Source organism: Myotis davidii, unplaced genomic scaffold, assembly GCF_000327345.1.
Source record: "Myotis davidii unplaced genomic scaffold, ASM32734v1 scaffold96, whole genome shotgun sequence".
Lineage (NCBI taxonomy): Eukaryota > Metazoa > Chordata > Mammalia > Chiroptera > Vespertilionidae > Myotis > Myotis davidii.
The window spans coordinates 4,701,636-4,715,572 of record NW_006289416.1 but is presented as its reverse complement, the minus strand read 5'-3'; the positions used below and the strand labels follow the sequence as shown (position 1 = coordinate 4,715,572).

The 13,937-nt window shown below is 37.6% G+C and overlaps 1 protein-coding gene across 3 annotated transcripts in view; it reads left to right on the top strand.

The window, feature by feature from the left end:
- USP14 (ubiquitin specific peptidase 14 (tRNA-guanine transglycosylase)) overlaps positions 1-13,937 on the top strand; it is a 47,607-nt gene that overhangs the window by 16,722 nt on the left and 16,948 nt on the right. For all 3 annotated transcript variants that reach the window (XM_006761874.2, XM_006761875.2, XM_015562713.1), the window contains 5 exons: positions 3,194-3,252; positions 8,101-8,231; positions 9,539-9,619; positions 10,185-10,270; positions 10,914-11,028. In XM_006761874.2, the coding sequence (XP_006761937.1) occupies positions 3,194-3,252; positions 8,101-8,231; positions 9,539-9,619; positions 10,185-10,270; positions 10,914-11,028 (472 nt within the window). The remainder of the gene's footprint in view (positions 1-3,193; positions 3,253-8,100; positions 8,232-9,538; positions 9,620-10,184; positions 10,271-10,913; positions 11,029-13,937) is intronic.

Genomic DNA, 13,937 nt, shown 5'->3' with positions numbered 1-13,937 from the left:
CCCTAAAAAAAAGGGGGAGCTGAAGGCCAGCAGGCCGTGAGCACTTCCAGCATGAGTGCAGCAAGGTCACAGCTCTTTATATTTTCATAATTCTCATCATTTTCTGGATGAAGGCTGTGGCAGTAGATGCAGACAATCTGGTTTGGATTAACATGCACTACCTGGGGCAGCACCCCATGGAAGTTCTCAACTGTAGTCAATGTGGGCTCAGTAGCAGCCCCTAGTTCATGAATGCCTTCAAACAGAGGATTGTAGATAGTATCAGAGGTGTTGTGATAGCAAGTCCCTTGTGATAACAGTGGGGACCCCCCTCTGGCCAGCTGCAGGCACCCAGGACCCGGGCTTCCCTCCCTCTGGCCAGCTGCAGGTACTCAGGACCCGGGCCAGCTTTGCCCGGGCCGGCTGCAGCTGCAGGGGACCGTGGGCAGATGGCTTCGCCCAGGCTGCAGCCCCAGGCACCCAGGACCGCGGGGTGGGCAGCTTGTCCCTTTCCTGGGCTGCAGCCGCTGGTGCCTGGGACTACAGGATGTGCGGCTTGTCCCTCTCTCAGGCCGTAGCCTGGCTGGTCTTCATCCTCTCTCATGAGCTCATTTGTGGCTGGCTGGTCCCCATTCCTCTCTCGTGAGCTCAGTTGTGCCTGGCTGGTCCCTGTTCCTCTCTTCCCAGTGTTGAGTGTCTGAGCAGTTCAGGCACAAGGGCACGAGGGTGTGATGACCATTTGCATATTAGCTCTTTATTATATAGGATAGGATAATAAAAGCGTAATATGCTAATTAGACCAGATGTCCTTCCAAACTACCTTCCGGATGAAGCTGGGGCTAAAGAGAATCCCGATCCTGGGTGTCTGCCTGCGGCTGGGGGAAGCCTGGGTCCCGGGTGCCACAGGGAAGCTGGTGCTGGCAGCTGGGGAAAGGAAGGCCTACTCTTGCATGAATTTCTTGCATTGGGCCTCTATTGTACATATAAATAATTAGAAAATACTGTTTAGACATTTTTTAAAAATAATACTATAAAATCTCATATTTTTGGCCCAAAGTTTATTTTTAATTATTGAATTATAATATCCAGAAAAGTATACAAATGAATTATCCCAGAATGAACACATCCATGTAACCAATACAGATAAACAGAACCCTGTTAGCACTCCCTAAACCCCCTGACCTATCCCTTCCTAATCACTACTCCAGCCTTCTTTCTAAAGTTGTTAATACTAACCTGACTTATTTGACTATTTTGAACTGTTTATGAACAAAAACATATACTAGTATATTGTGTTTGAGTCTAGCTCATTATGTTTGGTTTATCCATGGTGTGTATTTATAGTTGTAGTTCATTCATGTTCGTGCTATATAATATACCATTTATGTATATGTTACCAAATAGTTATTCAGTCTTCTTCTGTTCATGAATGTTTAGGTTGATCTGAGGTATGATTGCTTGTTCTGAATATTTCACAGATAGAAAAGTTAAGACAACCTCTTTTTGTAGGTGATAAAGTATAATAGACATTAAGCTAACTTAATTAAATTTAAATTTTTTATATCATAATTTAATTTTTATTTATTGACTTGACAAAGACTCTTGGTTCTTTTGTCTGTAAAACTCAGTATTCCTATCTTTTAAACCCATTAGTATTTCTGTCAGTTCCTCTCTATTTTCTAACAGTTTTTCTTTGTAAAGTTAATTATTAATGTTATTTGGCTTATTAGATAGTTTTATCTTAAGTAGGAACTATGTTTTCCTGTAATAGTGAGAGTTTTTAGGGGATAGTATTAAATTAACGTGTGATATTTCTATTCTCTGTTTCTAACAGATCTAAATAAATGAAAAAAAGAAAAAACTATTCAGTTGAATATAATTTAACGATATTTTCTGTGACCTTTCTATTTACATAAGCATAGAGTTTTTATTATAGATTATATTTCAATTTAAAAAAATCTAGTGAAAGGCATGCATTTTAAATGTTCAGTGTGATCAGTTTTGATAAATGCAAATTCTCTATAACCTATTTTACAATGAAATTATAGAACATTTTCACCATCCTATAAAGTTTTCTTATGCCTTTTCCATTCTGTCCGTATCCCTTTCCACCATCGTGCATTCTGAACCTTAAATGCACAGAATGTACTTTTTTTTTTTTTTTGCTTTTGTTTTGTTTTGACTTAGTTCACTCGAGCATAGTTTCTGAGAGTCATCCATATTATTGATTGTGTCAGTAGTTCTGGTTGCTCCACATTCTTGCCAGTCTTGGGTGATATCACTCTTTTTCATTTTAATAGATATATATTAAGTAAGCATAGTTTTGATCATAGTGAATATGCAATCTCTCTCCTATCCCTAATGTTTGAATATTATCTGAATGATAATTTCTGATCTTTTGTCATAAAAGATATTGTATTAGTAAATACTGTGGTTTGAATATTTCCTTTGGAAAGCCAGTTTTTTGTACTATTATAAGGTAACAATTTAGAGCTGAAAGTGCATTTAGAAATCATTTAATAGAAACCCCTCATTTTATAGGTGAGCAAACTGACTTGAAATTTAAGTGACTTAGTTTTGAATATAGGTAAATTGATTTTGATTTAATGATTTTGATCTAATATCTTTTTTTCTTCATTATTTTGAAGTTTTATTTTTTTCGTAATAGACAGTTAATTTATACTTTTTGTTTTACACTGTTTTCAGAAAATGTTTGGTATAGATGAGCTAGACAAGGGGAAAGAATTTAAAGTGACTTTATTCATTTAAATTCCCTTTTTTTTTTAGTACTCCTGTTTTGCTCATATAAGGCTTAACTGTTTGGCTGCTAACGTATTTTTTCGGACATATGCCAAAACTGCGGCACTAATTGCGCGTGTATGGGAAAAAATGTAAAACACTTTTTATACAAATTCTAGTGTTTTGGAGCAGCATTATTACGCTCTCTGCAGTCTTGGCATAAAAAAAAACAAAACAGGAGCGCTATCGCGCTCTTCGCATTTTTGGAGTAACATAAGAAGAGCGCAATAGCGCTCCTTAGCAGTCAAACGGTTAAAGGAACAAGACCAGAGAGATGGAAAATAGAAAGGTGGAAGCAACTCTGAGAAACTTGCAGTTGAGTGTGTCATAATAAGTCCTTTTAACTGGTTTCTTCCCATTTGAGTTTGAGAATGAATTGAATCCTAATTATTTAATTCTGCCTTAATGTCCCTAGGTATGCTGGTGCCTTGAGAGCTTCAGGGGAAATGGCTTCAGCACAATATATTACTGCAGGTCAGTATATATATTAAAAATATATATTTTTCAAGAGAGAGTATAATATTCAGTAAATGTTATTTTTACTCACAGTTTGTTTAGTGCCTTCAATTTACAAAATGTGTTTTCTAAAGCATTACCTTATTAAAATTGGTCTACTTACTGTAAACATCTGGGGACTTACTTTATCATCCAAATTATAAACCAGTGATATGAGAATTTTTTGGAAACCAATCTTTGGATTAAATTATAATTTTGGCTTTAAGTTTATTAGTATAATATAGCTTTAGGGATATCCAGGGAGAGGTTTTATTATAGTTGATGTGATCATTATAAAAGAGAATCCTGGTGGGTATTAGTGTAAGGAAGTGTGGTGTATGAGGAATGAGGAGACATGGAAATTCTTAAATGATAGAAATAACTTATTTCTTCCTTACATGAGGCCATGTATCCCCTGTCTCATTTTGGAACAACTTGACAAAATGAGTACCCTCTTGTTTTTTTTTTTTTTGTTTTTTTTTTATTGATTTTAGAGAGGAAGGGAGAAGGAGAGCGAGAGAGAGAAATATCAGTGTGTTAGAGAAACATCAATAGGCTGCCTCCTACACGCCCCGCCCCCTAACTGGGGAACCAACCCACAACTCAGATATGTGCCCTGACCAGGAATTTAACGGGTGACAGTGACCTATTGGTGCATGGGACATTACTCATCCAACAGAGCCACATCGGGCAAGGCAAAATGGATATCCTCTTAAATCATTGGGCTAGGTTCAGTGATGACGAACCTTTTGAGCTCGGTGTGTCAGCATTTTGAAAAACCCTAGCTTAACTCTGGTGCCATGTCATATATAGAAATTTTTGATATTTGCAACCATAGTAAAACAAAGACTTATATTTTTGATATTTATTTTATATATTTAAATGCCATTTAACAAAGAAAAATCAACCCCAAAAATGAGTTCGCGTGTCACCTCTGACATGCGTGTCATAGGTTTGCCATCACTGGGCTAGGATAATAGGGGTTTTATAGGCATACTTTTTTTTTTGTAACCACTTTATTGAGATATTCATGTACTATACAATTCACCCATTTAAAGTGTACAATTCATTGCTTTTTAGTATATTTACAGAGTTGTGCAGCCAACACCAAAATCAATTTTAGAACATTTTCATCACTCCAAAAGAAACTCTAGCTTTTAGTAGTCACCCTGTTTTCCTTTCACCACTCCCAGCCCTATGCAGCCACTAATTAGCTACAGTCTCTGTAGATTTATCTATTCTGGACTTTTGATATAAATGGAATTACACAATATATGCTCTTTTTTGACTGCTTTCACTTAGAATGATTTCAAGGTTCATCTACATTATAGCATGTATCAGTACTTCATTCCTTTTTATTGCTGAATAAGGTTCCTTTGGTTGGATATACCATATTTTATTTATCCTTTCATCATTGAATGACATTTGGATGTTTTCTACTTTTTGACTTTTACAAAAATTGTGGAACATTTTGTGTATAAGTTTTTGTGTGGACATATGTTGTCATTTTGGGTAAACCTCTAGGAGTGTAATTACTGGGTTATATGGTAACTATACTTAACCTTTTGAGGAACTGCCAGACTTTTCCAAAGCAACAGCATCATTTTACATTACTTTCAGCATGTATGAGGGTTCCAGTTTCTCTGCATTCTTGATATTGCTTGCTATCATCATTCTTCATAATGCTTGATATTTTTTTGTCTTGATTATAGCCATTCTAGGTGTGTGAAGTAGTATCTCATTATGGTCAACCCTTAATTTTTAATACTATTAATAGTAAGTTCTTTTGGGTCATTTGGAGTTAGAGAGATTTCCTCTAACCTCTTTCCTGAAAGTAGATTTGTTTTTTGAAATGAAGTTTGTACTGAGAAAATATGATCACCTTTATCTAGTTCATTTGATGGCTTATGTACCTGGTATCTAAGAGTAACTCAGAATTTCAGCAACTTTTCCATTATCATATACTAGAGGCCCAGCGCACGATTAAAATCACGTGAGGAGGCGCCCCGCCTCCTGCCGTACGAGGAGGCACCCCGCGGGCCACGAGGGGAGTCAGGCCGGACGGGCATCACGGGCAGCCGGACCCGCACCTTCCTTCCGCCCCAGGCTCGCCCCCCCCACCCGTGTCCGTTCCGGACCACTGGAGCCGCCACGCCGGTTCGGTCAGGCCCCCCTGTCTCTGTTTCCGTCTCCACTCTGGGCCTCACCTGCGCATGCAACTCCTCCTGTCCCGTCGTGGCCTGTTACAGTGTCCAGGCCTAATTTGCATATTGCCTCTTTATATATATATGTGTATATATATATATATATATATAGATAGATAGGAGGCTTATAGTATTGATGAGATGAAAAATACTGTTCTTTTTGCTTCTTGACTTTTTAAACTTTTTTATTTTGAACTAAATTTAAATTTACAGAAAAGTTTCAAGAATTCACCAATTACTAATTTTTTGTCGCGTCTGGTTTATTATTGTCTATAATGCATATTCTTTTTTTCTGAGAGTAAGTTGCACACATCATTGCACACATCATGTCTTTTCTTCCTGAACTAGAGGCCCGGGGCATGAATTCATGCATGGGTGGGGTTCCTTGGCCTGGCCAGTGATGAGGGCCCATCAGGGCTGTCTCACCCAGTCCTGATCAGGGCTGGCCAGCTACTGGGGAGGGGCTGTGGGAGGTTGGCCAGCCACGGGAGGGGTTGGTTGTGGGTGTGCACTGACCACCAGGGGGCAGATACTTAATGCAGGATCTGCCCCCTGGTGGTCAGTGCGTGCCATAGCTACCAACCAGTTGTCTGGTCGTTGAGTCATCTGGTCATAACTGTTGCTTAGGCATATATATATATATATATAACTGAAATATATATGTGTGTGTGTGTGTGTGTGTATTTCAGTATGTATTTCCAAACAATAAAGACATTCATAACTACAGGATGGTTTTTAAAATCTGGGAGTTTAGCACTGATATAATACTCTAAAATACAGACTTTATTTAACTTTTGCCAATTGACCCAGTATTGCCCATTGTACAGCTGTTTTTCTTTTTTGCCTCAGGAGCCAGTTTAGAGTATACATTACATTTAGCTGTTATATATCATTAGTCTCTTTTATTTATTTTTTTGGTTAAACCTCCTGAGGATATTTTTTTCATTGATTTTTAGAGAGAGTGGGAGGGAGGGGGAGAGACAGAGAGAAAGAAACATAAATGTGAGAGACACATCGATTGCCTCCTGCATGCGCCATGGTGGGTGCCAGGGATCGAGCCTGCAACTGAAGTATGTGCCCTTCACCAGAATCGAACCCGCGACCCTTCAGTCTGCGGGCCAATGCTCTAACCACTGAGCCAAAGCGATGAGGGCTCATTAGTCGCTTTTAATGTATAGTGTATTTTTGACCTTTTTTCAAACAAAGGAAATATTTTGAGATGATATATATTAAATAATTTCTTCATAGTACATATTAAATCTTAAAACGTCGTTTTTTTAGCAGTGTGTGCTTTAAAGTGTTATTAAAGTTTAGACTTTTTTATTTTAAAAATAGCTTAGTAGTGATGCTTAAATTTCAGCCTTCCCTCCAAAAAATATATTTATTGATTTTAGAGAGGAATGGAGAGGGAGAGAGAGAGAGAAACATCAATGATCAGAGAGAATCATCGATCGGCTGCCTCCTGCATGCCCATTATCAGAGATTGAGCCTGCAACCAGGGCATGTGCTGGGACTAAGAATTAAACTGTGACCTCTTGGTTCATAGGTCAATGCTCAAACACAGCCACAACGGCTGGAACCAAAAATACTTTTTAAGCATTATGTTTAATTGATTTATTCAGGAATATTTTATTGAGCGCTTTCTATGTGCTGAAATGTAGTATTTACTGAGTTTCAATTTCTATAACAATAATAGATAACATTCACATTTTTTTAATATATTTTATTGATTTTTTACAGGGAGGAAGGGAGAGAGAGAGATAGAGAGTTAGAAACATCGATGAGAGAGAAACATCTATCAGCTGCCTCCTGCACACCCCCTACTGGGGATGTGCTCACAACCAAGGTACATGCCTTTGACCAGAATCGAACCTGGGACCCTTCAGTCCTCAGGCCGAGGCTCTATCCACTGAGCCAAACCGGTTAGGGCACATTCACATTTTAATTATCAAGTCAAGATAAGCTAGATTAGAGTTTTGCTGTACATGAAGTAAAGACAAAGTGATAAATAGGAACTCAAACAAAGGAAAAGTATTCTGACCTCCAGAAGCCAGGGCTGAGTCCATGACTATGGGATTCATGATGTTGAGAGGGGTTAAACAGGAAAGATTTTGAAGAAAGCAAATTAGTTTGTTTTTTTAAGTTGTTCAGTACAGTCAGGAAGTTTGTTGTTTAAAGAGCCAGATTTCAATATTCAGGATTTCAGTAGATGGGAACCAAGTAAAGGGAAGTGAGTCAGGAGTAAAGAACTGATGGCTTGATAACGGCATAGTGGCAGAACAGTAACATTATACCTGTTTGATCTCTAGACAGAAGTTATATGTATTTGTATTGAATTAATATATACCCTGCTTTGGGAAAACAGCAGCTGACAAGGAGAGAGGGGCAGGGCTCAGAAGTTGTTTATAGCTAGTGACTGCAGTGTAAATTCTGGTGAGTTCATTAAGATTTGAAAACCAATCTTTTTCTTATTAGGAGTCTAACAATTGCAAACGGAATAGATGTACATAAAAGTTATTAAGTTATTAAGCAGTTTTTTGTTTATAGCAATTGAAATTTAATTTACAGTAGCATGTGTTAAATATGCCACTCTTAACTAAGGTACTGTTGCTTTGTTTTTAAGCTCTTAGAGATTTGTTTGATTCCATGGATAAAACTTCTTCTAGTATTCCACCTATTATTCTACTGCAGTTTTTGCACATGGCTTTTCCACAGTTTGCAGAGAAGGGCGAACAAGGACAGTATCTTCAACAGGTAATCAGGTCAAGGTTCTTGGTTTTCATTTTATAAGTGTAAATCTTGGGTTTCCTACACTTACACTTATTGAAATATATTTGGAAATATAAATATAAGTCATCTATTTCTATTATGTCTTGCCTGGTGTGATGCAATATTCTGTTAACTGATCCTCTTGTCTTTTTCTGTTTCTTTGCAATGTTTCTCCATATAGTCCCCAGAGGCCTTTTAAAATGTAAATAAGATTATGTTAGTTCCATGTTCAGTGCTTCCTAGTGATTTTCTAACCCTAAGTAATCTAAATCCTAAATAATCTAGCCTCTGGCTGCCTTTCTGAACTCATCAGATGCCACTGTCTTCCTTGCTTCTATCCAGATACTGGCTTCCTTGCTATTTTTTTAAAAAGTATGTTTTTATTGCCGAAACCGGTTTGGCTCAGTGGATAGAGCGTCGGCCTGCGGACTGAAAGGTCCCGGTTTCGATTCCGGTCGAGGGCATGTACCTGGGTTGCGGGCACTTCCCCAGTGGGGGATGTGCAGGAGGCAGCTGATCGATGTTTCTCTCTCATAGATGTTTCTAACTCTCTATCTCTCTCCCTTCCTCTCTGTAAAAAATCAATAAAATATATTTAAAAAAAAAAGTATGTTTTTATTGATTACAGAGAGTCATTGATTGGCTGCCTCCTGCATGCCCCCTACTGGGGATTGATTGAGCCCACAACCCAGACATATGCCCTGACCAGGAGTCCAACTGCGTGACTTCCTGGTTCATGGGTCCACGCTCAACCACTGACCACACCAACAGGGCTTCCTTGCTAGTTTTTAAACCCTCCATGTACCCTTGTTCTGCAGGGCCTTAGCTCTTGTTCCCTTTGGCTCTCAGTGCATGACTCCAATGTCAGGGCATCAGAGAGACTTTCTTTGACTGTCGTATTGAAATAGCACGCTTTCCTTGCATCAATCAGTTTTTGCTCCTGTATTACTCCCCCCCCCCACACACACACATAACCCTTCTCTGAACTTGAATGCACGTTATATATTTTTTATCTGTGTTTCCCATTTGAACTTTATTTACTGCTATGTATTCCTAGTGTCTAGAACAATGTTTAGCATAATTAGGAATTCAGTAAACATGTCTTGAATGACTGAAAAAAACTATTTTGGAATTTTTGTCGTTTTGGAGATCATAAAATACCTTGGCTTAACATTTTTAAAGAAAAAAGTAGCTTTCTTCTTTCCTAAGAATATGAATTATTTTGGGATGATTCTATAGACCAAACACTGTCACAGCCAGGATTACTTACTATGTCATTCTAAAAATTACAGGATGCTAATGAATGTTGGATACAAATGATGCGAGTATTGCAACAGAAATTGGAAGCCATAGAGGATGATTCTGTAAAAGAGGTAATCTATATCATAAAAGGCCTGTGGTCATGATGTCATAACAGAATCATGACCAAACGAGCAGTGGCTCTCGTGGCAGGCCGTGTATGAGCTACTCGAGCTACTTGCAGTGGAGAGCTACTAGCGGTGGAGAGCTACGAGCAGCAGAGGGCGGGGCACGAGCTACAAGTGGCGATGGGCGGGGCGGCCAGCTGAGGCAAGCAGAATCATGCGCTCTGGGCTTCTAGTTGAAATATATTTGTGATTACAGATCTTCATTGTACTTTGATTCATCCCCACCCTAATGGCTTGAAATAAATTCATCTTAATAGATAGACATGTACTTAAATATTTTAGATGGTCAATCTATAGTTGGAATTTGGAAGCTTGCATTTGACACTTGAATTCAATGTATTGTATTAAACTTAATTGATATTGTGCATCAAGATTTTGGCAATATTTTTTGAGCAGTAGAAGGATTGTGTAGAAAGGGATTACATTTTTAAAAAGTTACATATATATTAACTAAACTGGATTGTGTGGAAGGTAGTATATATTAATAAATACATGATTTTAATTTTTGCAGACAGATTCTTCATCTGCATCAGCAGTGGCACCTTCTAAAAAGAAAAGTTTAATTGACCAGTACTTTGGAGTTGAGTTTGAAACTACGTATCCTTATGAGCCAAGATATGTATAAACTACTCAGAACTTACTAGAAGTGTATGAAGTGAATTGCTATAAATACCTTGGCTGATTGGAGTGGTGGGTGGGATGGAAGGAAAATTCTTTAGAGGTTTTTATGTCTAAAACATGTCATGGAAATAGGAAATTTGGAGAAGTATACCCATTGGAGTGATCTTAAAGGTTAGATAAGTGTATATACATTAAGGATATTCATTATTTTTTTCTTATGAACATCTTTAACATAGTCAACTTCATTAATTTGCCTCAAAGGGAATTTTTAATTGTATGCAATAGAGTGCATCAGTTATATACATGAGATTGAACCAATTCCTAAAACATGAATTTAGAGAAGTATTATTTTCTAGCTGATGGGTAGAAACTTAGAAAATATTTCTCTTTATCTTTTGGTTATTAAGACCATTTTAAGACCGTGTAAATAGCAACTTAACGTTTGTTTAATGTTTATCCTTTTCTTACATTCATTACTGAATATTGTTGGTAAGTGAATTAGCATTTTAAAATATGTTGAAATAAATCTCTATTGGAAGATCAAAATGTTTTAAATGCTAATGAATGATACTATTAATTTTAATAGTATTAGCCATTTTCCTTATCTTACTTTGGAAAGCATGAGATGCACAGAATCTGAAGAAGAAGAAGTCACTAAAGGAAAAGAAAATCAGCTTCAGCTTAGCTGTTTTATCAATCAAGAAGTCAAGTATCTTTTCACAGGACTTAAATTGGTAAGAACAATTGGAGTTGATCATCATTATTTATGGATTCTGCATTTGCAAATGCACCTACTTGCTAAACTTTATTTGTGACCCAGCATCAATACTTGTGATGTTTTCACAGTCATATGAAGACATGCTTAGTGTGGCAAAAATTTTGAGTTGCCTGAAACACACACTGTACTACCTGAGGTCCAGAAAGGTGGTGCTCTTGACTTCTCTTTTCAGCTCTCATACTATAAACAAGTGTCTTTGCAATCCTTTTTTAGTGCCACATATTTTGCAGTTTTGTGCTTACTGATTTTGCTATTTAAAATGGCCTTCAGACATAGTGCTGAAGTGCTGTCTCATGTTTTAAGTGCAAGAGGGCAGAGGGCAGCCGAAACCGGTTTGGTTCAGTCAATAGAGTGTCAGCCTGTGGACTGAAGGGTCCCGGGTTCGATTCTGATCAAGGGCATGTACCTTGGTTGCGGGCACATCCCTAGTAGGAGATGTGCAGGAGGCAGCTGATAGATGTTTCTCTCTCATTGATGTTTCTAACTCTCTACCTCTCTCCCTTCCTCTCTGTAAAAAATCAATAAAAATATATTTAAAAAAAAAGAGGTCAGAGGGCTGTGACATACCTTAAGGAGAAAATTAAGTTTCTTAGATAAGTTTCATTCAGGGATGAGTTTTAGTGTAATTGTGACTGAATTCCATGTTAATGATTAACAGTGTAAAGTACGGGATCATTATACAGAAACACATAAAATAAGATTATGTATTGATTGGTTGGCAAAAATGGAGCCAGGGGCTTGCAGGAAGGCTCTGAGGTGTAATAATGAGGTTATTTTAATAATTATGAGGTATAAACAGATTGTACTGTGCAGATCAGAACATAGAGTCATTCTGCCATTGCACTAGTAGTGCAGTTGAGGTCCTAGAATTTAAGTGACTTAGTTTGGTTTGGAACAGATCCAGAACAAGAACTTAGTATTCTTTGCCTAGTGCCATACTAAGGAATGCACTATAGTGAGCAGATTGATAAAATACTGGGTTGCTTGCCAATTTGTTAATTGGATGTGATTTGGGGACTATGCACATCTTTTTGAAGGATAGGTAGTGAATTGGGGTAGGTATCTTGATAACATAATTTGTTGTCAGGGAGGTCCCATTTATAGTTTGGGATAAAATGGGTTAGGGCAGTTGTTCCCAAACTTACTTGGCCTACTGCCCCCTTTCCAGAAAAAATATTACTCAGTGCCCCCTGGAAATTAATTTTTTTAAAATTTTAATAGGAATTAAACAGAAAGATATATGTATTAATGTTTCTACCTTTTTCGTAAAATATAGTAAAGAAAGGTGTAAATTAGAAACATTGAACTTTGAAATTATGAAGGTATTTATTGAACTCAGAATAGAAAGGTAATACAAAAAAAGTTAAAACAAATGCACCTGTGGCCATCACCGTCCCCTGGATCGCTGCAGCGCCCACCAGGGGGCGGTAGCGCCCACTTTGGGAATCACTGGGTTAGGGGGAGGGTTAGTAAATTTAGACATAAGTAGATAGATAAGTAGTGATATTCTTTGCCCTCTGGTATTGGGAGGAGGGTTGTGAGGCATAATGGCTTTTGAGAGAAGTTAGTTTTAAAAGCATTACAAATACTAGCTAACCACCAAGAATCCTATAACAACTTACAATGTGCAAGGTTCAGGGCTTCAAAACATGAAGTATAAGTATTAATTGGAGAGTGTGGAATAGAATGTATGTCAGGGATTCTCCAGGATGATCTTTTCTTTAAAATTTTATGAAATTCTGTAAAAACGAAATATACTTGGAACTTCTAGTTGTATAGGTGATAATAGGTATAGCTTATTATCTGATGAATAACATGGCAGTAGATATGCTTTCTTGAAAAACAGGTATACATGAGATTTTAAATTTATATTATTGTAATTTTTAGATCATTATGATTATTGGATCATTTTAATGTGTTAGATTATAGATTATTTCAGTCATTTAAGTAATTTGGCCTCACATTTTATTACCTTTTTGTTGCTGAATAAACTTGATTAAATGTTCAGAAGCTACTCTGCAGTGATAACTTTTGTAATGTGATTTGCAGGTTTTTCAAATTGATTTTAGAGAGAGGAATGGAGAGGGAGAGAGTGATAAAACATCAATGATGAGAGAATCATTGATTGGCTACCTTCTGCACGCCCCCTATTGGGGATTGAGTCCAAAACCCAGGCATGTTCCCTGACTAGGAATCAAACCATGACCTTCTGGTTTATAGGTCAGCATTCAATCAGCAAGCCTCACCAGCTGGGCGTGATTAGTAACTTTTAAAAAACAAACTTAAGAAATATTTTTTTAAAGAAGTATAACATGCTTAAACTAAACATTAACAGTAAGTTGTTTTAACTCTGTGATTTCTTATATATTTATATTCTCAAAAGTAGAGCACATTAGTAGTGTTATTTTTTTCCCCAATTTCATTTTACTTTTAAAAACAATATATATTTTTATTGATTTCAGAGAGGAAGGGAGAGGGAGAGAGAGACAGAAACATCAATTAGGAGAGAGAATCATTGATCTGCTGCCCCCTGCACACCCCCCAGTGGGGTTGGAGCCCGCAACCTGGGCATGTGCCCTTGACTGGAATCAAATCCGGGACCCTTCAATTCACAGGCCATTGCTCTATCCACTGAGCCAAATCAGCTAGGGCTCATGTTACTTTTTAAAATGAACTTATTGGGGTGACATCCTATCTAATAAAAGAGAAACATGGTAATTGGCGTACAACCGCTACCCTTCCCATTGGTTAATCAGCGAGATATGCAAATTAAGTGCCGGCCAAGATGGCGGCTGGCAGCCAGGCAGCTTGAAACTAACATGAGGCTTGCTTGCTTCAGTGACGGAGGAAACCAACGTTCCCCGC